Source organism: Parasteatoda tepidariorum, chromosome 1 (genome assembly GCF_043381705.1).
Source record: "Parasteatoda tepidariorum isolate YZ-2023 chromosome 1, CAS_Ptep_4.0, whole genome shotgun sequence".
NCBI classification, from domain to species: domain Eukaryota; kingdom Metazoa; phylum Arthropoda; class Arachnida; order Araneae; family Theridiidae; genus Parasteatoda; species Parasteatoda tepidariorum.
In genome coordinates this window covers 28,890,940-28,918,556 of record NC_092204.1, presented here as the reverse complement: position 1 = coordinate 28,918,556, position 27,617 = coordinate 28,890,940, and the positions used below count along the sequence as shown (strand labels likewise).

At 28.8% G+C, this 27,617-nt stretch overlaps 1 protein-coding gene across 1 annotated transcript; it reads right to left on the bottom strand.

The window, feature by feature from the left end:
* LOC107457300 (integrator complex subunit 6) lies at nucleotides 1–27,343 on the bottom strand. Its single transcript, XM_043040273.2, has 14 exons — nucleotides 26,684–27,343; nucleotides 24,379–24,456; nucleotides 24,053–24,292; nucleotides 22,668–22,851; nucleotides 21,545–21,676; nucleotides 21,208–21,441; nucleotides 16,765–16,992; nucleotides 15,017–15,111; nucleotides 13,897–14,007; nucleotides 13,412–13,757; nucleotides 10,456–10,592; nucleotides 10,062–10,356; nucleotides 8,508–8,762; nucleotides 1–2,591 (listed from the first exon to the last, which is right to left on the bottom strand). The coding sequence occupies exons 1-14, from the start codon at nucleotides 26,798–26,800 to the stop codon at nucleotides 2,392–2,394; spliced, it is 2,652 nt and encodes an 883-aa protein (XP_042896207.1). The 5' UTR covers nucleotides 26,801–27,343; the 3' UTR covers nucleotides 1–2,391.
* Nucleotides 27,344–27,617: the final 274 nt, after the last annotated feature.

The window sequence follows — 27,617 nt, the reverse complement described above, 5'->3', positions numbered from 1 at the left end:
TAATGTTAATGAGTTTTATTTTTGACATCAATTTCCAATTAACAATCGAACACATTAAGAAAAAAATTTTGACAGCAAAAATGCTGAGTTTTTTTCTTATAAAATAACCAACAGACTCAAGCAAGATTTTAAATATGAACGATAAATAGCTAGTGGACGATCCCAAAAGTTATACCATCGCACGTTTGAGATTTTAAGAATTAAGATTTATCATTTTTAATTGATCTATTTAAAAACGTTTAAGTTTTGAAGTGTATGAAAACTATGCAATCTAATATTAGCTAATAACCCCCGAATTTAAAAACTATTTTCACAATTTACTAAATTAACACAATAATAATCGTTAAAAGGATTGATTGTAATCTGGAAAATAGAGTGCAATATGACTTTATTATTTCTTATTTTTAGATAATGAAAGAGAAAACTAAGAGTTTTTATTTTACACAAAATTTATGCAATTTGAGGAATTTTTTGTTACTCAGATGTAAGCCTCTTCTCTGAGAAGGGAAAAAATAAGATCATCTGTTACAATAATGTAAGAAAATGTTTGTAAAAGAAACCCAAATAACACACAATGTTGAGCCCCTCAGACAACTTCAAGAATGACAGGTCATTTTAGGCACAAAATAATAGTTAATTTATAACACATAATAAGCTTACAATACACTAAATAAACTTGCAATATTTTCTAGAATAGGAGCAGCAACAGGATTTAACTTTATATATCAGGCATATTTTGGAGTTCAGTAAGTGCACAGTTAGATTTCTGACTTGTAATGAGAAAAGATGTAAAAAAGAAAAAAAAAGATTCTGTAATAAGGGTGGGGTTAATTAAGAAAAAGATTTTTTTTCTTCCAAATACTGATTTAGCATTAATGCATTCTTCTAAAAAGGAAACTAATGCATTCTTTTCACTAAGAAACATTTTTTTTTTCAAAAACTGATTTAGCATTAATGCATTTCTCTAAAAAAGGAATGATAAAGAAGAGGTTCCTTTATCAAACTCTTTTTCTAACTGAAGCACCTTTTGGATATTACTTTTTGAATAAAAACATATTAGTTTTGACATCGATAAATTTTTTCGTATTTCTTTTCCAGTAAAGAAATTAAAAATAAAAAAAAATCTCAATTATTTTTAAATTATCTTTTGTCATCTTTTCCTTTACAAATAACTAAAAAGGAGAAAATCAAATTTTTTTTAGAGTTTTTATTCCCAATGTAATGAAAAGATATAGAACATTTCTTTTTATACATAGCTCATTGAAATTAGTTGTTGGGGGGGGGGTAGAGAAACAGGACTTAGAAATGATGAAAAAATGTTCACTATGTCAGGTTTGTAAACTATATTTAAATAAAATTTTTTACTTACATATATTCTTAACGTTTATTTACACGGGTCAGTTTTTGTTGAACAGATGAATGCATGTTAAGAAAAATCAGAAATATTTAAAGAAAAAATTAGGAGTCTTAATCTTCAGATTAAATGATTATACCAATAATAATGGGTTTGAGATTTAAAAGCTTTAAGATAGTACAAAATAAATAATAAAAAAATTCTCCCCTAATAAATGTCTGAGATATAACTTAATTGGAAAAAGCTTGACCTTCCAAACTACTTTAAAATTTCAAACGGGAACCCTCATTTTTCTATTGTAGACTTCAAATTAAGCAGAAAAAATATTCCACTTTGATTTAGTTCTTTGCTTTTCAGTTTACACACTGTGCTGCAATCGCAAAATGAAAATGAGGTTAAATGATATAAAATGAAGATCCTAAGAAATATACGGTAGATTAATAGTTGATTAATAATATAAATAGTTATGTTTGATATTTTGAAAAACTAATTGCACAAAATTTGACCCCTGCCCCAAAACTTGGCCCCACCCCTGGGGTTGCCGCAGTTAGTTTTTGATCTTTCACATCTATTTAAAATAAGTTTTTTTTTTTAGATTATAAGATAAGAGCATCACCTCATAACTAAAATGCAAAGATCAGAAAAGCTTATTAAAGTAGTCTTTTCTGGAAAATTAAAAATTGGCAATAAAAAACAGGGGCTTCCCTTTAAAGTTGCCCTTGACCACCAATAAGGGGTTTGTTTAGGAGGTCAAGTTTAGTTACCTGCATTACTTAAAAATATTAAATTTGGTGTTCTTAGATTTTTTATCCAATGCCTATTTTTTTCATGATAATTAAAGGCTTCAATACTTTTCGAACACCCTGTATATATTTGTTTCTATTGCTCACCAAATTCACTTCCAGAAAACAAAGGAAATTTTTTTAAATATATATATACATTAAAAACATCAACATCTGAAACATCAAATGACATCTTAATTTCTCTATGAAATGATTTTAAGGCTGTAAACGAAGATCAAAAATGAATGTATAATGCTATCTTGAATAGGTGGGAGGTTCAATATGAGGGGGTAGTTTAGAAGTTTGCAGTAGACTCTGTTCAAAATCTTCCAGTAGTTTAATTAAATACTTTCTTTTGAACCTAAAAGCTTCATTAATGACCTCTCTAACCATGTATATTTGAAAATCTAAATTATTGTCCACAGCTTCCAGCTGACGAAACAGTTGAGTGAAATCTAATAAAAGGAGAAGAAAAAATTAATCAATTATACATTGTTTAAAGAAAAATAAATATAGAACCATATCAAATTCTACAGTTATACATTGATAAAGGTCACATATATCAAAAACATTTGTTAGTTTAAATCACAAATGCAAAAAGTACATAATTTCCAAATTTACAAATAAGTTTGTATGTATATATATATATAAAGTCAATGACCTTAACTACAAACCCCATAAGTTAGAGCAACCGATAACAGGGGTGATAGTGGGCCCAACTCAAAAATCCTGAAAATTTCTTGAGTAAAATCATTCAAACAAAATTTTAAAAAATATAAATTTAAATCATTGAAATTTTCAAAACATGATATTCTAAATCAATTATATGCAGCAAAATTTAAATGAATAATTATGTGAAAGTTACTACCAGAAAAAATATTTACAAATTCAAGAGATGCCAAGTGTAAATTCTAGTTCTAATATTTTTAAATTTAATATACAAGAATTTTTATATATAAATGTGATCAATGACTTCTTGAAACTTTTGGATTTTGGAAACTTTCGCATCGCAGTTAGCGAAAAATCCGGATATCAGGATTTTTTCAGGAGCACAATCACCCCTGACCGATACATAAAGAACCCTTTGTTATTTCATAGAAGTGACATTATTTTAATGTCCTGTAAGAAATACACACTGAACAGTTACAGCTCATTATGATGTACACAGACTTGAGTTTTTTTTTATTCTCATAAAAATGAATTTAAAAATAAATGTCTAACATTTTTGGACTTCCAAAACAAATGACAAGGAATTTTTTATTTTTTTTTTAAGCAAAAGATTCAAAGAAAATATTGATACCACTATTTCGATTTTAAATATTCATAATTCCCTATGAACAAAGATTGCAATCTTCCTAGATTCATATCCTAGGTGTTCCTGATGTTAGTTTCTCAAAATTAGATTTTTTTTCTCATTAATAATCAAAAGTGTGCATTGAATCATTATGCACAAATTTCATTTAAATCAAAAGTGCATTCAGAAATTTAAAAGGATGCATGCACGATATTTGTCAACTTCTTTTCAATAAGCTTTTACAACCTTAAACACTATTTTAATAACCTTAATTTGGTACAGTTAATTTTTCAGTGAATTGAAAAACTTTATTTTATGATTTTTTTTTTAAACAATTAACAAGAAAGTCATGTTGTAAGTATCTCTTTTAAGATAACATCAACTCATACTATGTCGATTTTGAGAGCATTTATTGCAAAAATATTTCCCTAGTTCACTTGCCTTTAACCATAACAAGAAATTAGCTTGAGGCAGAATGGTTTACAGATATAGGGTTCCTTTTTTCATCACATTTGTAATTGCCAATTTAAAAGCCTGTAACTAAATTATGGAATTATGGTGAAATAGATTAGGAATAAATAAATAAATTTAAGGAAAAAGATTTTTTTAGTCACATAGCTATAAAAAAAGGAGAAAAAGACTGAAATTTAGGAAGAAATTCTTTCAAACAATTTAACTAATTTATATTTGAAATTTCACGAATACCCCCCAAAAATTGAAAAAAGATATACTTGAAAAAATGAAATTGCTTCAAAATATATGAAAATGGTAATAAAGGTTAAAATGTTTTGCGAACTCAAATACAGACGCTCATTCTCAAGACTCACCAGACGTATATGAGGAAAATAAAAGAATTTTGAAACAGAAAAGTAAAATTGTCAACGAAAAATAGAAAATAAAATTAAAAATTAAAACTAGAAAACTACTGGAGTGAAACAGAAAATGGAAAATAAATAAAGTTGAGAGAAAACCTAGTGGGCGAGAAACGCATATCAATGCAAAATACCTTTTTTACACACCAATGCTTTCACTAATGATACATACTAAAACTATTTTTAATAAGAGGAAACTGTGAGCTAAAAAAATGTTGTAATTTGATTTGAAATTGTTGCTTTGTGTGGCATATTTCTTTAAATGTCCAGAACCTTTTAATTCTAATTTTCCAACAAAAAAATTAAGTTCGAACAATTTAATCAGGAATTACTTTAAGAAGAGGTATGATTTCAAGCATGCATACATACAGTAAGAAATTTGTGAATCTGATATTTTTGGATTTTGGAATTAGATTCCTCAATAAAGAAATGGACCAAAATAAATTTAAAAATAAAATTGAAAATTAGAGATATTTTTCTGCAATAATAAATTTAATCATATATCATCTCTATACTAAAGATTAAGTATATATGTTACTGGCAAAGTATAAAATGCCGGCATTCTATACAATGCCTAGGCATTGTACATAATGCTGGATGCTTTTAGGCACGGTATGAAATATGAGAAGTATTACATATTTTTCTTAGGCATTGTATATAATACCCAGGCATTCTATAGAATGACAAATGCTATTTGCTTTGTTAATGCCTTGCCATTCGAAACGAATCGGAGATGTATTTTATACTCTGCCGGAATCTCATTAGACATTCTATAGAATGCCGAGGAAATGTGTGAAATTTGAATCGTTTGATACATTGGCGGCTAGTTTCAGGTATTATATACAATGCCGGATTTCAAACTTTGCCTGTAACATACACAATAATAAACAAATGAAAAGAAAACATAGTACATCGCTATTAGCAAACAACAATTATAAAGTATAAGAATTATAAGAAACTAGGCAATTCCATGGTTACTCTTATTACATGCATTGTGGTGTTGTTGCACATCAATTTGCTTTTACTTAGAAGCTGTTTATTTTCAATTGAACAATTTTTTAAAGATTAGAAATCCAAATCCGCCGAAGAAAGGTATGCGTCTGATTTTTCAACTGAAAATATCGTCTACACAAAGTAATTAGCATATTTAGGGTCATTCCTGTAATCCAGTAAGTTCTAGAGTAAGAAGCAAGCAGTTTTTGTGCAATGCACTTAACAAATTTAATAAATTGTATGGATCAGTTTCAAATCATTGTCCATTGTGTAAATACATACAAGCAGCATATCCATATGGAATTTTTTGATTTTAAAAAACTATTTCTAATTTAACATAAACTTTTATAAATTTACGATTATTCTAGTTACATTTCAAAGAACAATTAAATTTATAATCTTTTTTCACATTTCTCTTTTTATCATAGTAATACATACTTACATAATTTTGTTAACTCTGACTAAAGGACACTTTTTATTGATATAAAAAAATAATACTTTAGCACTTTGACTAAGCAAACAAAATTACTTAAGAATTCGCATTTGGAAATCAGCATGGAAATTCATACATTTTTGAAATTAAAAAAAAAGTTATTTTCCAAACCATTTACAACAAAAAAAAAGAAAAAGAGAGAGAGAGAGAGAGAAAGAAGGAATATTTTTTTCAGTTTAGTTTTTTTTGTACTTTTAAGTAAAAAATTATGTAGAATACGTCAATTTTATTTCATGAAAAAAATTCATCCACTATAGGGAATTGCCTAACTAAACATTACTTAAAGTAAATAATAATTTATAGTATTTTCGATTTTGCAATAATTTGCTGAATCAGAAGATGGATTCAGTTGATTCATTTGGATTCTTGAAAATGAAATTCTTGAATGAAATTAAAAGTAATAAAAAATATTAGAATGTTTTCATTGCAAATTGCTGGATAAGAGAAAAGTATTTCTACACAAAAATGTTAATAATAAATGTTCAATCTTTAAACCACTTTTCAATTTGCAATTGGACATACAGTGCCCGCCGTTTATTAAAATCACTTTCGTTTTATGCTCTTTTGATTTTATTAAGAGGCGATTCGACATTTGAAAAAAAAAATTTTTTACGATACATTCTAAACGCACACACTTTAAAAGCTGAAATAATGACCACATTAATGCTTTATTTTAACTAATTTAATTATTTTAATGAAGTAAAACCCTACATAAGATTAAATTTACAAAAGTTTTGCAAACAACCGATCAATGATTGCTTGAGTTGCAGTATTTAAAGTTAACTTTTCAACATTTGAGAGTTTATAGAAGTTTTTATAGTTTTTGATATTCCTCCTCTTTGTTCTAAAGCTTGCCACAATCCATTAAGTGCTTTTCTGACTTCCATTGAAGATGGCACTGATGAGTTTATTTCATCTTCTGAGTCTGATTCCTCCATTTCTTGATGGGAAATAACTTTGCTATTTTTGATGTCTGTAACAATTTCAGAATCAGATTTTTCTCCTGATGTTTGCAGGTTATTATCAATAGCTACGTAACGTGAAAAATTCTCGTCCATTTCATTTTCTTCCTTGCTGATCATTTCTTCGAAACAGTTATGAGCCCCATCTCCATTGAAGCTTCACGTTGACTACATTTAGGAAGCTTATCATAGTTTTGCAACACTTCGAATTTATCTTTAAGACTCAAATCCTTCCTTTTCGGCATGCTGATAAAATTTAACACCAAACGAACTTAAAAATGATATGTGCTCTAACTCTAACTATAATTTACTCAAACGGCTTAAATAATATGGAACATGAGCACAGACAGTTTTTGGAAATCTATTCATGTTCTCTGTTAAGATAGATAACAAAAGAAACTTCTCTCCCTTCTATGGTTCATTCAATAAAAAGTAAGATAAGAATTCGACCCCCTGTTGAGTGAGATAGGTTTCTCCAAACTTCATTCAAGTCAAGGAATTAACATTGATAAATTGATTTCTATGAACTCGCCGCTTACCACCCACATTTTTCCTTAACTCTTACACTATGTATATCGCAGGAAAGTGCTAACCACACCTGTTTCACAGGTTTGTGAGTAACTGTTGCTTCTTCTAAAAAAATCTTTAAACTTCGAAAAAATAAAATTTTATAAATAAGAACAAAAAAAGCTGAAATATTGCACCTTTGATTTATTAAGTAGTCAAAATTTTGATTTTAAAAAGAGGCGGCACTGATTTTATTAAAGGATGTTTTTAACATGTATTAATATTATAACGATTCTGTCTTTGCCGATTTTATTTTATAAAGCGGCTGATTTTATTATCCGGTGATTTTATTAGCGGCGGGCACTGTATTAAGAAAAAATTTTATCTGCAGAAATGTGGAGTTTCTTTTTCATAAAATGACCAAAAGTTGGAAACAGGAGAACAGCTGAATTTTGCAATTTTTACTAGCATTATTTATTAAAATAAAAAAAAAATTCTACTGAAAATTCTTAAAATCTATTATTTTAAAATTCACACTTTTATTCGTGGAAATAGGAATGTTTTGAACACACACTAGAATCAGGACAAAAAGCTAGAAATCCAGACAAACAGGGACAAAACAACTTGTATCAAGAGAATCAGGATAATTACAAACCCTGTGATATGCCTCTTTTTGCAGTTTTTTTTAGTTTAGTTTTCCCCTTTTTAATTGTTGTTGATAACTTTCTGCTTTGAATCTATTTGTTTTTCTCATTTGCCACTGGCAAGTCTTGAGAATGGGTGCCTATTTTTGAGTGCTTGAAACATGCAGACTTGCAAAATTATCTTCACATATTTTGAAGCAAATATAGTTTCTATTATTTAGTAAAACCAATATTTATTTTACATAAAAAAATAAAGAAAAAAAAGTAACAAAATCTTACACATTTAGTTTACTGGACAATAAAAGCACTTTGCACCATCACTGTGGTCAGCAGTGAGTAAGAAACTAATCCAGCAATCACATATTGAGCTGCATTTTTCTGCCACAGAAAAAGAGTTTGTCTTGTGTTAGGGAGTAAGAAAATAAGTGGTTAGAGAAGAAACAGAATTTGGAGACACTGAAAATTAATTCAAGAAAACAGGAATTTTTTTTTTTTCATTTTGGCACCATTCACATTTTTTCTTCATGTTCGTTTCAAAACACCCTAAAATTGATTCTAAACACACTACATAAGGTACAATGTGAAATACACATGATATCTACATACTCCTTCCTGGTTTTCGGACTTCCTTAAATAAAGAGCTTCTGACGCGTACGATTTCAGTCCGAAAAAGTGTATCTTGGAAAATATGTTTTACATCATTCACGCAATTTAGAGTGGGCGGCGCTAGGTCCAGACCGGGGTCTTCATCGTCCCACAAATCGTCCTCCTCGTGGTCCACAGCATTGCGTGAGTTGACATGGTTCATGACTTGCATATCTGTATTATTATTCCATGTGAACAGCCCATCATCCATGTGTGCTAATTAAAAGAAGAAAAACTCAACTTTTAATTAAAAGGAAGATGATAAAAAAATTAAATATAACATTTATTTCAAATGAAATTAAAATCTACTAGAAGTATAAACTTGCGAATTACTAGTTTTAAAATGTCAATAAAGTGCTTTTTTAATGATATGACATACAGTCAATTAAATAAATCATTACGTTTATTTTTTTGCAAAACAGCATTTTGTGATTAACTAGCTCCCAGGGAAAAAAAAAACAGTTTTACTCAGCAGGGGAAAAAAAGAAGAAAATACTCTACACTGAGTCAAGGGTGTAGGTTCTGGATTAAAGGCCTATATAAATACTGTTTGATATAAAAGAAAATAAAAGCTGTTTGTGTTCTCTTTGTTAGATGAGACATTTTATAGCATATTCTCAGAACTACTTTTAAATTCAAGATTCGAATTATGCTTTGTTGTAAACAGGAATTTTTTAAATGGAAAAGATGTATTAGATTAAATTAAAAAAATAAAAGAAAACTGAATCCAGATAAATAAAAACATAAGTACACATTAAAACAAATCTAAACTATTAAATTGAATCATTGTATGATGTATTTCATTTCAGATTTATGGAACAGTTTACACACTGGTTAAAAAATATGAAGTTTAATTAAATGTGACAATACTACAATGCTATTTTTTTACTACTTGAGATTGAATCTACAAATGACTCGATGAGCAGTTAAAAGAAATTAAATTAATAAACTAAATTTAAAAGTGATGAAGGCAAATTTTTTTTTTTTAAATAACTATTTTATAGCTACTGTGTAAGTTAAATTCAAAATAAATGTTTGTTTCAAAAATATCTATCGTTTCTCACATTTAAACATGAATCACAGAACAACAAATAAATCTGTTTGACGAATTTAATTATTAAGTTTCTTTCTAACGGTACTTATTAAAGAGGAAATATATTTCCCCTTAAAAAAATATTTATAAATTTGTCCCATTTACTTATATAACTAAATAAAGAGAAGAAAACACTAAAATTCTTGCCCTTTAAAAAATATTAAATTAGAAAGAAAATGAAAGAATGTGAAACAATTTCAATATGTTATTTTTTAATACTAATGACTAAACAAAAAAAAATTTAATATTTTTTATAAAGATTTGTTAAGTAAATCAAGTCAGGTCAGCCAAATTAATTTTTTATTTTGCATTAACTCAGAATAAATAAAAGTCACATCATTTAAATTAATATTTATCTTTATATTAAAAATATCAAAGTCATAAATGAAAAGAAGAAAAAAAAACACAGTAAAAAATCTTACTCAGTGGAGGAGCATGGCGCTCTTTTTCTATAATAAAAAGTTCATCATCCGTGTCATTTGCAGGATTAAAGGGTAAAATATTAACGTCAGGTGATAAATTGTTTAAATTGTGGGAAACGGGGGTGGGGCTTTGGGGCCTCCAAACGGGAAAATCTTTTGGCAAAGGTCCAGGCTTGCGTTTAGCTTTAGGTGACCCTATGGGGGAGTCTAACATTCGCTTTTGCCCCCTCACTGGAGAGCTTCCCCCACCACCTCCACCAACAAGATCAATATCAGCTTCATCCACCATCATTCTCTGCAAAGAATGTAAACAGATTAATTCATGCATTAAATAAAGCAAAGTAAAAATGTAAAATTAGAACATATTCAAAAGACGTAAAAATAAACTGATTACCTTATCTATTTTGAAAGGATTACCGAACATGTGCTGACGGACTGGGATGGATTCAATTTCTCTCAATGGGGGAGTGAAACGTTTCAAGTATTCTTGATAATTTCCCATTTGACTCACAGGCAGACTGTGCATCTGATCTGGAAATAGACAGGATAAAACACTCTTTTATTCCAAGTCTTTCAAATATTTTTTTACAAAATCACATTTTTGAAACTAAAAATTTTTGATATCAATTGAAACATTTTAAAAACATTAATCTTTAAACAAATTAAAACATTTCACTAAAAAATGAAACAAAGAGACTCAAATTAGAAAGCGTTGGAAGATAGTTAAATAGGGGATAAAACTGAAAACCAATTTTGTTTACCAGTAAAATATCTAAAATTATACTGAACACTGCAATGAGAATAGCAAATACATTTAATTTTAAAACTAAATTAAATACTTTTAATTTTAACTTAAACAAAATTATGTACAATAGGCAATGATGACATAGACTGGTCACTAAATGATACTGAAAAGTAAATAAAAGGAAGAAAGATCACTAGGAATCGATTTAAAAATAAAGTCCTTTGTTACTTTTACAGGCTTAAAAAAGCACATACGCAGAATTTATGAAAAAAATCAAGACATTGTTTTACAAAAAAAATAAACAAATAAAGGCATTTTTTGGTACACTGTACACAACCTGACTACTTTTAAAAAGAGTAAATGATTAAATGAAAAATTATAATTTGCTTTACTTAAGCACAATAAAGACAAATTTCATTTAAAAAAAATAAAAAGAAGACTAAAATACAGTACATACTGGTGTATAAATCAACACCCTATTTTTAATTATGAGGTAGCAAATTTCTGGTATGTCTGGTGTGTAAGTCGTCCATTGAAAAAACACAAATATGAAAATTTCTAAAATTAACATTAGAACAACCGGAGTGGTAATTTTGAACCGCAATTCAGCTTTGAGAGGTGCCAAGTTCAAAAATAATTATACCAGCCTGACTTTCATGACTTTTTCTAACGTTTTAAGATCTTCAAAAGCATTAAAGTAAAATTTTATTAGAATATACAATAAGCGCATAAAATGACAATTTTCCTAGATTGATCATTTGTGTTTAGAATAACCGCCATAGAGATTTGGGTGTATTACTTGGATTTAACACGTTTGTCATCCACTGCTTATCTTTATTTTACTTGAATAGATCAGCACTGTTTTTTCACTCCTCCACGCTGATGCTCTCCAACCTCTCTTAATTGTTTATGAAATTGTTTCTATTTAGATTGCTTTAATATAGCAGCTAGCAAACAGCTTAGAAATAACTAACTTGTCCAACTATCCGAGAAAAGGTAAATTTTTTAGAATATTCTAATTCATATTTTCTAGGAGAAAAAGCTAATCAAATTCAATAAACCGCTCTTACCATGGAAATTTACGAACATTAAAACACAACGCTTTCAACAGAAGTATATTATTCCCAATAGTTACCATTATCAACAATAGTATTCCTTAAATCTGTGCCTCTTTTGGCAGCAACAAGATCTTGCATGAACATGTCTATGAACTTATTCATTTCACTGAATAATTGTATAATCGATTCTATAATAATTCACTTTGAAAACACAGCGAAAATGTTTCAAAATGTTGCTGGAGGATGAAAGCTTCTGAAGCAGTGTTGAGCGCTATTTTCATGAGTAATCTGCTTGAAGCTGATAGTTTGAACATGTGTAGCCCTGATTTAGATAAGAGCATTCATTCGAGTTGGGGTGATTTATGTGCTATTTTGCATAATATTTTCATTTTTTAGGAACACCAGCAAAATTCTAGCATATTTTAAGGGGGGGGGATTTTTTAGGGGGAATGTGACCCTTATGATAAGGTAAAATTAGGAGTATCTTTTTAGTAAAATGAATGAATATCCAAAAAGTCTATAACAATGAATCCTGCAGATATGCCTAAACCATAAGACAAATGGTGGAGAGTCCCTAAGTTTGAGCTATCGATTTTCGTGATTTTTACTTTCATTATTCAAGGATGAGTTGTGTAAAAAACCAAAAACGCTGAAAATAGAAATCCAAAAACTTAATGTGCAAAAAATATTTAAAATAATTGAAAAAAAAAACAAACTGAAATTTGAGCAAGAAAAAATGCAAGTAGCTGAAGTAATTTAAAAAAACTTCTAAAAATTTATTTTTCCTCCACTTATGGTATTTGCTTATAATAATTCTATAAATTCTTTATCTTTTTATGTACGGTACAAATCAGTGTACAAGTTGACCTTGGATTTTTTTTTTTATGAGATAGAAAATTTTTAGTATGTTAGGTGTACAAGTTGACCACTGAAAAAAATATAATAAGCAAATGGAAATTGTTATTTAAAAGTTTTAAAAAATTAAAAATAAATATCAATATCTAAATTAAGCATTGATTAGGGTTCCCACTAAGAAAATGTCAGACTAGATTTTAGATATACAAAACAATAACTTAATAAGTCAAACATTTAAACAGTGGTAAAAGCACTGAACTGCCATAAAGCACTATATAGTACCAGGGTTCTATCCCTTGTGGTGTCTTGAAGCCTACTAAGTTTTAGATGTATGGGTGCCTGATCACCTGAGAAGCAAAGGTGGTTAGTGTGCAATGTCGATAACATTGCAATTGGCACAGAGTCTGTCTCGAAATTGAGGAGGTTTCAAGTTCCCATTGGCCAACAACTATGCATTACTTTTTAAGTAAAATATTAGAATTTGTGAGAAACAAATAGTCACTGAATAAATATCACTATAACTTAAAATTTTTAAAAGGAATAACTACAGTACAGATGTTACAATTATTTAACTTAAATAGCTGCATACAGTTGAGGCTGATTGATGGTCTATTGTAATTTTTGAAGGGGATTTTAAATCTGATCCTTGAGTAATGGGAACCCTGTAATTAAAAGAAATAAAGTAATCTAACCTTCATCTTGAAGTCGTGTGTGGCTCAATGAACATTGTAGGAAGTTAGATCTCATCCTTGCTAGCTGATCCAAAATATTATTTCTGGGTATATCATAAGCATTTCGATAACTTTCATGTTTAATATCTTTGTCTTTAACGTATAAAACAAAATGGTTAAAATCATTTATATCATTTTTCAAAGCAGTAAATCTGTCATTCATTACTAAATGTGGCGTCAAGTTCATTTCAGATAGTTTAGTTGAGGCGCCAAAAGGGCGCTGGGGAGCCGGATTGACGCGAATTCCGTCTGAAATAGTCTTTTTGGTTCCAACGGTCGAGATTAGTTTTTCAAATTCAGTTTTAGCCTAAAAAAATAAATATAAAATAGCCAAGTTAGAACTTAAAATAATCTACACTGTACTACACAAAAATGATGAGATAAGCAAAGAACAAATCCAATAAACAAAAGCAATATTAATAATTTTGCCAAATAGTAGTACTTACCTGGTTTTTTAGCCTTTTTAAATAGTTCAAAACACTATAACTCAAGCAATTTTCCATAGTATCGGGCACGAGGTTAGGAGCACCCATTCTTTGTAAAGCTCGCTTAAGAGGCTGAGGAAGAAGAAAAATTAATTCAACTAAAATTTTATAACTGGGTAATTACATGTACACTTAACTTTTAATTTCAAATTAACAAATAAATATTGTGAGCTTCCACCATTTTCCAAATTAAATTCAAAATGCTAAACCTTACTTTCAAAAATTTAAAAAGTATACCAAGATATTGTAGAATTAGTTTTGAGGGCAAATTTGATCCCTTCCCCCCTGAATTCTTTGCAAAGCAAATGCATTAACGAAATGAAATTTTATTAACAGAAATTACTAGTTACAGGTATAATCGAACCAATTATGCACAACTTAATATTCTTTTGTCGATAAATTGTAATATGGCATTCGTAATTCAAAGCAGAAGGTTAAAGAGAAGCAATAAAAAACACAAATTTCCATATTAATAAAAAAAAATTAAAATAATGAGTAGTTAAGTATTAAGGAAAATAAAGTTAACACAAGGAACAATTTCAAAACTCAGAGAAACATTACATATGAAACAAAAATGAAATGCATATACAAAACGGTTTTGCAACAAAATGTTACCTGCTATAAATGCTACTGTATATGAAACTTTTAAATACTATTTTGATTTCGTTTTTTTTTTTTTTTTTTTTTTTTTTTTTTTTTTTTTTTTTNAGATTTTGCCATACGATACATTGTACACATGAGATTTTGTTAAAAAATATTTTTTGTCTATGGGAATTTCTGTAACATGCTATTTGGCCAACATACATTTCTGTCTAATGGTTCTAAGTAATGATACAATAAGATTCTATCCTGTGATACTTTGTCTAAGATTTTATGATTTTTTGTCACAAATATCCACTACTTGATTTCAAAAAAATTATTTCAGGTGAGTTTAGTGAGAGTGATTTTATGATTTTTTGTCACAAATATCCACTACTTACTTTCAAAAAAATTATTTCAGGTGAGTTTAGTGAGTTCCCCTAAATCAAAAGGATATTTTTTTCATAAAAGAGGAAAAATAAAATGGAAAATATAAACTTACAGCTGCATAATACAAAGGCATATTTTTCAGATAATTGTCAAACTGCTGTTTCCATTCTCTTGGAGGTTTGCACCTATGAACTTTAAACAAATCATCTAAAAAGAAAAAATAATAAAATGTTACTTTAATGAAGAAGGAAATAAATAATGATAAATTATAAACTGTGAATGGCAATGTTTAATTAATTTTTAAAAAGATATACAAAGTGGCACAAAATTATTTACTAATATATTTTAGCTGATGAGACAGTGCAGGACAGTATGGAAATCACTCAAAAATAACGCCCTTAGAATTACTACAGGGGATGCATTCTCTACTCCGATTCTGGGCAAGCAAAAGCCGACTAGAATAACGCCTTTTTCCCATCATAGAAAAATTGGTGTTTTTAAGTTGGTGGGTAGACTAAAGAAGCGAAATGACTTCTGGGTGAGCTATACCCCGACAGTGCACAGGTTAAAATCACAAATAATTTTTTTACAGGTGACAACAGAGCTGTCTACTGTTTTTGACATCCCTACAAAGAGACAATTCTTATCAATAACAACAATGTTTCATAGACATCTGAGCTTGGCTGAGTGTAAACTGGATTTGGTTTTGCCTGTTACTAAAAAGAACAGACATAGTTGAAAATGAATAATGAACTTAAGCAAAAGATTTCCAAAACAGCACTGATATTCATACAAATGCTGGTGCTTACTTCAGGCACTTTAGCCTCAGCATAGCTGTTGGTAAGCATTGTACAAATTTTGATAGTTAAGTGGATGCTGTTCACATGGCAACAACTAAGATTGCAGAAAGAGAGGAACAGAACATTGTGATTTTTATTGATTCACAAGCCACTATCAGAGCTATCTCTTCAGTTGTGCCAGCTAAAAATAGTTGTTCTTAAAGGTCAACTTCTGATAGATTTTCTGACAAAAAGTGGACAAAATCTTGCCCTACAATGGATGCCAAGTCATTGTGGTGTCGTAGGGAACGAGTTTGCTGATTTGCTTCCGAAGGCGGCGCCTAACCTTCCTCAACCAAATACCATAGTATTAAAAGAATTATTACAGCTAAGTTTAAAGCTATATATCATGAAACTATTATCAACCTAACCAGTGGGAAGACCTGGGATTCCTTGTTGGAAAATCCCATACCATATGATCTGCCCAGACATTGCAGGGGGTAGTTGATTTCAGGATATTTACCAGACATAATTACCTTAGGAAGCACCTTCATAAAATTGGATTGGTGAGCTCTCCAATATGCCCACCACTCTGTCTGACTGGGTCTGACATGAGCAGTGATCACTTAAATTGCTGTCCTGGACTTACTGATATAGCAGCTGTAAATGCTGCAAAGAATTTCAGTCAATTTTTTTTTTGTGCTTCTGAACTGTATTGGGCTGCCCGTCGTAGACTGATAGTGACACAGCTAGGTCCGGCGTAGGATTAAAAGAAAATATTTTAGCTGATGACACTGATAATCAAAACCAAATTTTAAGCATAATTTGATAAATGGAGACATATTTTAATGCAGCCTCTTTTCTTGTTTTAATTTTGATACAGAGATTTAATTGCTTCACAAATTTTTGTTGCCAAAAATCACAACTCAATATAAAATAAAATAAATTACTAAATATGAAAATTGTTTATAACAAGTTAATTCGAAGGAAGTTTCAATTATTACATAAGAATTATAAGTAAAGTTCAATTTAAATAATAATAAAAGATTTAAATAACAAACTGACAGTGAACAACTGATACCTAAGAGAGGTAGTAAAACAGGATAGTTGTAAGGCATAACAAACAAATTGACACAAGTGAGGCTTGTACTAGCTTTCAGGTAGCCAAAAGGATAATCTACATCACTATTTTTGTAGCTGCTGCTCACAAATACCTGAAGAATATAAATATCATTAAAAATATGAAAGACAAAATTTTCTATACATCTATAATAATAATAAAATGAAGAGCTTGTGTGTGGGAGTTCCTCTTATTACTCCAGAAATATTTGTGCTAACGTCGTGAAATTTGGGCAGTGAGTATCAATCTTAAAATTCATTCAAAATTTCAAATAGATTGTTCAGGAGAGACATTTAAAAAATGGAATTTTCTCATTGGCTTAGAGCTAGCAAAACTAATATGAATGAAACCCTAGACGATTACGATTTTAAAAGTAGCACAAGTGCTGCTTACTTGCTTATAGCTCTCATTAATCCAAAAAGGAGCTTATTGCACACACTTAGATATTTAATTATTTTTTAATAGTCATGTTAAATAAGTACAATCACTAAAGTGAGCATGGTAGCATAGGCATACTAGGTTACCAAATTAGTTTTATTTTTTATTTCTAAGTAATGAGAATTAATAGATTTGTATTTCGTTTATAATTCTGCTTTTAAAACTTATTTCTAAGCAACTAAATAATTTTACTTGATGCACTGAGATGCAAAATTAATGGAGGAATAGCACTAAGTTGTTTAGGAGGAAGGTAAAATATCAACACACTATTATTGACATCAATGATGCTTGAATAATTTTGGTAAAAGGTATTAATTGGAATAAAAAAGAGCTATGTAATAAAGTGAAAAATAAATAGGGAAATGGTACTAATTCATTTAGAAGAAGCGTCGTAAATTGTCATATGAATATTGATGCCTTTGAAGCTAAATAAATTTTGTAATAGGTTACTAACGAAAAAAAAAAAAAACGCTATGTATTAAAGAGAATAACTAATGGAGAAATTGTACTAATTTGTCTAGGAGAAAAGATAAAATACGCTTAATTTCAGTAATAGATACTATAATTGAAATAAAAAAATAAATAGTGTATTAAATAGCAAATTTAAAGGAGAAATGGTACTTATTTATTTAGAAGAAAAGTAAAAAACCACCATAATATAATCGAAGCTGATGATGATTAATTAATTTTGGTAATAGGTACTAACTAAAATAAAACTTTAAGCTACATACTAAAAAGCAAAATTACTGGAGAAATGGTTCTAATTCATTTAGATAAGACCTAAAAAATTGCCATTCTATTTTTGACGCTAATGATGTTTAATTAATTTTAGTAATAGTTACTTAATATAATAGAAAATAAATTTTGTACTAAGAAGCAAAATTAATGGAGATATGGTACTAATTCGTTCAAGAGAAATATAAAAAATCGACATACTACATTTGGCATATAAATAATCGCCATACTATGATACCAATAGTGCTTAATTGTGGTAATAGGCGCTGTTTGTACTATGGCAATTTATGCAATTTTAATCAATACTAAATATTCTAAAGTAGGTAAAGTTAAGTATATTTGGTAACAATTAAAACTGCATCATTACTATGTAGTTTCATATAAATACTGCGGAAAGAGGTGTTTTACTGGCCTTCATAAGGGATAAGTACCAGAAAAATTTCATTTAATTGAAGTAAATTTTAACCAACATGATTTGACCTCGAGCAACAGCATCTTTCCAAAAGACACTGATTACAGTCAACCATTATTTTGATGGGATGAACTTCTAAAAACATGTTAAACTTGATCTAATGACGTAGAGCCCCCAGCAAGGACAAAAAATAATAAATAAAAAAATCAGAACTATTTTATCTTTATTAATTTTGTTGGTATATGTATTAGTTTTGTGCATGGTTTTGTGGTGTTGTTCAGTATTGATTAAATAGCACTCTAATTTTTTCCACCCCATACAGAGAACAGGTATTCACCTGGTATATAATAAAATGTGTAGGTGTTTTAAGTACTCAAATATTCAGAGCATTTTGGGCATAAAATTTTATTTTGCAAACATGAAACAGATATTGGCAAGCTATAATATATCTTAGTTAGATTTTCACTTTTTTTAAAAAAATTAGTTTGTATGTTAAATTTTTTGACCATGATGTTTTAAAGATTTTTCTGCAAATAGTAGCTCTTTTACACAAAACCGTTTTGTAGTCCTTAAAAAAAAAAAGCTTTTCATTGTTTCCGTTTTGAGGACAGTTTTTCCCAAGAGAATTTGAAAACCAACTTTTAAATTTTTTGCCCTCTCACCAATTTTTTTAAAAGTATGATATCCAGAAATCTAATACACATATAAACATGATATTTGCAAAAGAATATGGACTAAAATTTCCACTTTTATTTTTAAAAAAATCATAGGAAAAACCTTTTTTCCCCATGAGGTCATGGATTTAAATAGATTTTCCCCTGATGTGCCTTAAAATATCATGCATTCATGAGCTATGCTGTCAAATGCAGCAGGGATAAAAGTGTTACTGCAAAGCAGCAGGTTCATGTTGGAGGAGGACAATTCAAAATGTTATTTATATACAAACATGTATTACTCAATAAAAGGTCATAGAGAGCATCTCCAAAAGGTTTTGTTTTATCACTAAATAAAACTGCTAAAGGAAATATTGATACAAACCAGAATATATAATAACTAAAAACAGTTGCCATCTCAATGTCAAACCATTCTGATAAATAAAATTACATTTTTGATACAAAAATTAAATGAAAAAGTTTATTTAAGTAAATGTTATTCATAAAAATTACTGAATCTATGTGTGCATCCACCAAGATATGAAAAAGTTGTCATTATGTCTTTCAATAAAAACATTCTCAACATAGTTGGTAATACTTTGATGCTTCAATTCTATAGCATTGGGATGTTTTGGTAATTTATCTTATTTGCATTAAAACACAATAAATAACTTCACGTTAAATACTTTTACATCCTGCACACAAAAACTCCAGATTTTATGAAAACTTACATATTTACCAGTACTATCAAAATAAATAAATGGCTCAAGCATTTTTAATTTTAAAAAAAATTTTAATATAAAAATGCCGCAATATTCAAGTAATTTTATTTTCATTGTATAGAATGATTTTGAATTATTATTCAATATATATATATATATATTTGTTTGTTTTTACGTATACATTTTTTACTTAATGTGTTCTAATTTCGTTTCAATTGTTTTGAGTGCTCCTCACACTATTGTATTGATATATTTTGCTTTGGCTATATTAATACAATATCAGAAAGCACTCTTTTTTGCGGATATAATTGCGTGGGCTGATGAAGAGATAATATCTTTTCTTTGTTTTGTTTTCTGGATTTATTATTATTTTTTTTTTAGATATCAAAAATTATATATTTTTAAATATATTTTCAATAATTTTCTTCTCTTGTCTCTATTTTTTATTTTTTTTCTATATTTTCTCAATATTTTAACTTATTTTCTGAGTTCTATAAACTTGCAGCTCATGCGTAGTTAATAAAACTTATTAATTTTCTTCGCTTTTCTCCTTGTTTTATTTGTGCTATATATATACTTACTAAATATATATATATATATATATATATTTCAGCCTTGCAACCCAATAAAGCATCAATTGTAGCGAAAACAAAACTTCACTTAATGTCAACACTTATCTGTTATCATTAATGTTGAATTTGTCCCAATTCAATAATGAATAAGCACCAAAGTTATAATTGATACGAAACAAAACATTTATTTTTAGGATGAATTCAAAGATGTTACTTATTTTTGGGCCACATAACGCACCTATTTTCTACCCCTTACCCCTCGTTCTATGCTCAGAGAGAAAAATGGCAGCCATGGTAATTCCCCGTAACGTATTGGAAAAGGCACATTCTTTTCTTTTTCTACAGTGTACGGTTCAAACCCCGTGTAATCTCGTTTCCTTTTTTTTTTTTCCAATTCATTTACGTGTTAAAAATGGAAATGTGTTGTAAGGTGGACTAATTAAAGAAATACTTCCAATACAGTAAAAAAAACAAGTTTAATTCAACTTTTAGATGTAAAATNAAGGTACTATGGAACATATATATATATATATATATGGTTTCCATAGTAAATAAAGTTGCAGTTCAAATTGGGAAAGATGAAATTTATAAAAAGTATTCACATACTATTCAAAAACAAAGAAATGTAAGAATATGAACCACAAAAAACAATTAAGTAATAATTCAATCATCCGAAGTATAAATAAAGAAGGAAGCATGCATTATCAACTGAACAAAACTTTAATTTAAAAATAAATTAATAAAAAGACTTATTTTAAAAGAAATAAAAATAAGCTTTAACCCTTTGCTTACAGAGCTCAGAGCGATGAAGCCCTGCATTCTGGTCCGCCTGTTATACCAGCCGTAAGCAAAAGATTAAAGGAACATTTCACTTACCAATGCAGGACTGCTTTGATCAGGCCAAAATGATTCAGGAAGTGGCCAGTGGCCAACAGTGTAGCCTTTTTGAGCAGACCTCTGTACATAGATCAGCTTACGACAAGATTGCCAAGATGCATTGTTGCTCATATTAAAAACAGCAGGACTAGACCTCCCATTTTGAGCCGGAGTGGGTGGATTTAAACTTGGTGAGGCAGGTTTTAAAGTACTTCTCTCTTCTACCATTTCTAAGTAAAAATGAATTTAAATAAAAAATGTGTTTTAGAGTAAAGAATAGAGAACCATGATAAAATGTGTAGGAATTTTGATAATAATAAAAAGCAAAGTTACCTTCACCATTCAGTGGTGGGGGATCAGGGCCTATCTTTTCAAAGTTGATAACTACACCCCCTTGTAGTTTCTGAACAAGTGATTCTAAACACTGCATTAACATTCTTTGTGATATAACGGCATAAGAACGACCTGCAACACAAATAGTCATACAAAAATATAGTAATTATAAGAAAGAAATTTAAAATAAATTGTGCAAACAGATAAATCAGGTGTAAGTACTTAAGCTTAACCATTAATTGATTCAGCATTTTTCTAGAAAATGAACTAAAAGTTGTCCGTCAGGTTTATATGCAGTGAGCATCTCAGATTGCAGCATTTTGGCACTATAGATTATGTGGGCAGATACATTTTGTTTGTAACGCTATACTGGTTAATATGATAATATAAAATCAGTATTTCTAAGCCTTCTTTTGTTGCTAGACCTTTTTAAGGAATGAATTATAAACAAACTCTGCAAATATCATTATTTCATGAACAACTGTTTCACTAATTTCCTAAAATATAACAATTTTCAATAAACAAAATCTTTTGCTCTTTACTTAATATGAACAAATGCCTGCATATTGTTTTTTTATAAATATTTATTTCACCATTTTAATGTTTATTTTAAGCATATTGGGAAAACAAATGTTGAATCTACACTATGAGAACCACATTAGACACAAAATAGTAATTCAAAATGGCAAATGCATTCATTGCTAGATTTTTCAACAATTTTTCCATAACTTGTAAAATTAACAGTATAAAATAACAATTCTATGTCTCTTTAACTAAACAATTGGGACTATATCTTACTGATTATGGCTATCCTTCTCAGTTTAAAGATGAGAAATCTAACTTTTATCACATATTTTTAAAAAAATTCTAATTATGTAGCCATTAAAAAATAAACCAAATAATTGAACAATTAAAAATCATGAATATAGTACTAAACGTCATAGTCTGATACTCTTGTTGAAGTTAAATATTGTAAGTTTTACAGAGAGCTAATTTTCTATCAGCTTAAAAGCTATACAATGAAAAATGTCACCAGCTTCATAATCTCCTTTTTAAAATTTGGCGAGCCAAAGTGAGGCCCAAAAATAAATACATGAATTTATGATAAGAATGTTACACACACCTCCTGTTACATCACACATTGCATCAACAGGGGAATTATCGGGAGGGACGACGGAAGAGGGCTCTCTGTCAGCAGGGGGGATTCCAGTCAGCCTGAGGACGAGGGAGAAAAGTCTCTGATCCCACCGAAAAGGCTCTTTTGTCAGTTCAGATCCAGGAACAGAAGAGTGCATAGGAAGATTTAGCTATAAAATGATAAATAAAATGTTTTAAGCACGTTGACTTTATCACAATTGACTAATTTAGACTGCAAAAAGCTTTTTCATTACTCAACACTGTACGAACATAACATAGCCAAATGACATAAGATAAGTAAGGTAATTGCTGAGGCATGCCACTCCCTCACTCACCAATACATGTCTACTCCAATATAGAGATATTGTTGAAGGAAGGACATGTTAGATGAGCAACCATATTACCTCATAAAATTATACCAACATATTTTTTTAGACTCCTTTGCATTTGCTTTTAATCTTTCGTTGCACACATTACTAAGAAAATTAGTGCCAATACACACTCTTTCCTTTTTGAACTTGCAATCTGGTCTTTAAAAAAAAACAATATAATTATTTTATTTTCTGTGATACGTAAAATTGCACTTTAAATTTTTAATAAGTTTAAAACTATTGTAACTGCACATAACATGCTGTAAAACAACCATTGTTTACAAGTTTTTTCATTGATAAACTACAAAGGAGATTATCACAAGTAAAATTTATTTACCTTCTTTAACTCTTAACAATTATGTAAATAGAACGCACCACCAGTGTAGATTAGTATGTTTTTCAAAAAAATAAAGATAAAATAGTTTGTGGTGAAAAACAGTTTTATTTTCTTTTATGTTCACAAATTCTTCATATAAGATTTTAATATTGATTCTGACTAAAAAAAATTGAAATTTACTATGTTCAGCAATATTTTTGTTTTTTTCTGGCTCAAACAATAGATATCGGGTAGAAAATGAAAAGGCATCTGCTGAACAGTTCAACAATAGAATAATTTTGTCATTTCTTTATCTGATTTGATTCATGTTGTGTTATTCTATGAAAAAGCACATTAACTAAAAGCTTTTTTTGTAACTTATACACATAATTTATATTGGTTATTCTTGAATACATTTTTATTTTAGATTTAAGAAGAAGTTAATTATAATTATTAAAATCTTTTTTTAAAAGACTAAAATTCCATTTTATAATTTTAATTAAATGCTGCAAGTGCCACAATTATCTCTTTAAACCTATGCCATTTCGGCTCTTAAAATATATGATGCCACAGATCCAAAATATTATTGCATATAAATGGGAAGCAGTCAATTTAAGAAGACAAGTTACTTGGATTACAGAAGAATTGAGAAACACTATAACAAAGGAAGTTGAATTCACTCACTTCCTCTTGGACGCCGAGTGTAGTAGAGAGGCGTCCACCATCAGTGATGACAATTATGATCGATGGTTCCAAATAGAAAGGACATCTGCCCTGACTGTAAGTATCGATACCCGTCTGCATTCGATTTATATTCAGTAAGTCAAATGCATATTTCAATGCAGCACCAAGAGTAGTCATTCCAACAGATTGCAAATTCTTGAGTTCCGTCATGAAAGTGGCCAAACTTTCTTTCCAGCCAGCCTGCAAAGAAAAACTCACTTTTATTCCACCCACAAGTGACACTATACAACACCGTTAAAGAGAACAAAGATTAAAATATAGTATACTTTGATATTTGCAGGAGGCTCTTCAAAAGTCAGCAACATGTAGCGATCTCCCCTACTAGCTGAATCTCTTTGCCTTATCTAGAAAATAAAATAATCACACACTAGATACAGCTACCATCAATATAATTATTAAAAATTGGAAGAATCATAATTTTCTTTTAAAACTAGAATTCATTAGTCAACCGAAAATTCTAGATTATCAGTGGATAAACAAATTGGGGGAACAGATAATTAGCTCAGTGGTTAAGAAACACAATGGAAATATTTTTTTTATACAATGAATAAAAAAAAATGGTAACTCTTCAATAAAAGAGGGAAATTGGTAATGGTAAATTTTCTTTTGCTAAATCAAACACCAAACATAATAAACAATAACAATTGCTATTTATTATTATACAAGGGATGTGTAGGACATTGATTGATAACCCTAAAATTTTTTAATATTAAGTGTCACGGCCTGGTATAGTCTACACTGATGTTTTTTTGTTTTTTTTAAAGTGCCATTGTCCCAGGTATTTCCTTAGACTGATGGTTGCATTTTACATACAGCATTTTTTAAAGAGCTTATCTAATAAATGTTATACTTTTATGCCACTTTTTTTAAAAAATAGGATAACAGAAAAAAATTCAATTGAGATTTTGACATTTAAAAATTAAGAACGATTTGTGTTTTGGTTTGGTTCCTATCAAGATTTTTCTTTTTAAAAAAACTTTTGTTTTTGTAGACATTTTTATTATGAAACAGTAATTAAGAGGGTTTCTAGTAGACTTAAAACTTCACTTTTTCTTGAAAATATGGTAATTGTAAATCTGATATGTTTAGCTTTAAAATTTTCTTTTAAAATTTAAAATTGATTTATCCTTTCTGGTAGACATTATCTCATTTAATACTTCATAGATTATTTTTTTTCCGCAAAATATTATTTTTAGCATTAAAAAGTTTTGTTTTAAGAATTAAAACGGAATTTTTTTTTCTATTTATCTTTTTAATTCATTATGAATTCAACCATTATCAATTTTTCAATTATCATTCCAACTTAAGTTTTTTTTAAATAGCTGTTTCTCAGTTTTTATTTATTTTAAATATTTCTAATTATCTTGATATCTAATTATCTTTTTTATCTTAAAAATTTTTAATCAAGTTTTATTCTCTTTACCCCTTACTAATAATACAGATAAGTTTTGATAATTTTTCAAGAATAACTAAATTGATCTATATATAAAAAATAATATTTATGAAAAATTTTAAAAAAAAAAATTTAATTTGGCCAATATTTTTGGCAGATTATTTGGTATTTGGCCAGATTACTATTCGTTACATCCACAGTTATAACTGCCATTAAAAAAATTTAAAAAGTAATCGCAAAATTACTGGATTTATGATGAATTCAGCAGAAATAAAACAAGTTATTGTTATTTAACTTTATTATTTCCCATCGTAACATATTAAAAATATTGGTTTCTTTAAAAATCCTGCAAAATTCCAAAGCAAATACTGCATTAAAAGTGATCGAGAAACAAGATAGATTTACAATAGAATCTGTACAAACTGAGAGCGTAAAAAAGTAATGACTCAAATGTGCAATTCAAAACATTCCCACCCCCAGAAGCATCTGCAGGCTGCATTTTAGTAGTCCACGGGATGTTTTCTCAAAGGATAAGGGATTTACTAAGTAGTATAAGAAAATACCCTTTTTTTATAACTCTAATCTATATGAATCAGTAATTCTATTCTATGTAAATTAGGTATTATTAGTTTTAATACTAAATCCAAAGAAACCAACACAATGCGAATAGGGCATAAAGTTGAAAGGCCCTTCAACAAACAATGTGCTATTTTATCTACATTTATTTAACTAAAAAATACTAATAAACAATAAATACTAATAAACTAATAAACAATTTTAAAAATTTCTTTTTTACAGTCTGAACAATTGAAACAATCGAGTAATAAAATGCTATTATTTAAGTTTTGAAACTAAATAAAAACTACTTTAAACAAATTAATAAAACTAATTTAAAATATCAACAAACCAGCAATTTTTTTAAAATATTAAAGGTAATTTATTATTTACTAAATAAACAGTTCTTTTTTTAATTATTCCTTTTTCTACTGATTATCAAAACAAAGACGTTTATCACAAAGTCAATCATGTAAATTGACACAATAATAATTCTAAAAAAAAAACGTTTAAACTAATTAATCACAAATGCTCAAAAAAAAAAAAAAAATCAGATTGAAAATTTAAATTTTTTTTCCTCATCTCATATGAATTGGCTATGATAAAAATAAATATCCCTCTACCTTAATAAATCTTTCCACCGCATCCTTAGCTACATCTAATAAAGTTGGACGTGCCCCTAAGTAAGTCCTTTGATTCATAGAAGCACTCGTATCAATTAAAAATAGAATAATAGTCATCTTGACAAAGTGTTCATACGTATTTTATAAAGTATCTAAGTTATTATGATTAAAGGAAGAGAGAATATTCTGACTCCTTTGCGAGGTGTGCGATCTCTGATCGTCATATAACATCAACATCATCATATACTGGATTATAGCCATCTTTAAAAGATCTAAATGAAATAAATATATCGATGTAGTACATGAAAGGTAGTTAAAATTAATCTTAATTCTTGCATTCTTTATCATTTTATAATGAACGTTGCTTTACAGTTATCATTAATAATTAAATAAATCATTTCTATTGGCTAATTCTATCATCGTTGATATCGCTATCATTATTTATGGCTACAAGATATGGCGACTGCAGCCTTTTACTTGTTAAATTTTTTCTCCTTTTTTTTTTTGAGTTCATAAATTTCCGTCGTAAGACCTTTCTATTCGGCATTTAAGCTATGTCTGGAGAAGAATGACTTTTTCACTTTAGTAGCATGAGGGTTTAAATATCATTCAGCTCATTGTACTGTTTGTCTACGATAGGTACTCAGACATTCGTTTGGAGGGGTGGCGTGGCGGTGACTATGGTACCGAGGTATGATTATTTCAAGTAGGGGTGCGGGTCCCTCTTTAATGACTGGTTTTGGCTCGAGAAAATGAGACCTCTTTCTTCGGTCTATTGTGTTAGCTCTAGACTGAAAAGAAATAAGTATTCGCACCTGAAACATCGTTTAGATTGTTCGATTTTCTATTTTTTAAAAGAGTCAAAACTTTAATAGCGGTAGCACCCAAAATTTGATATCATAATTTTTAAATTTTTTGTTGTTTTTTAAAAAGT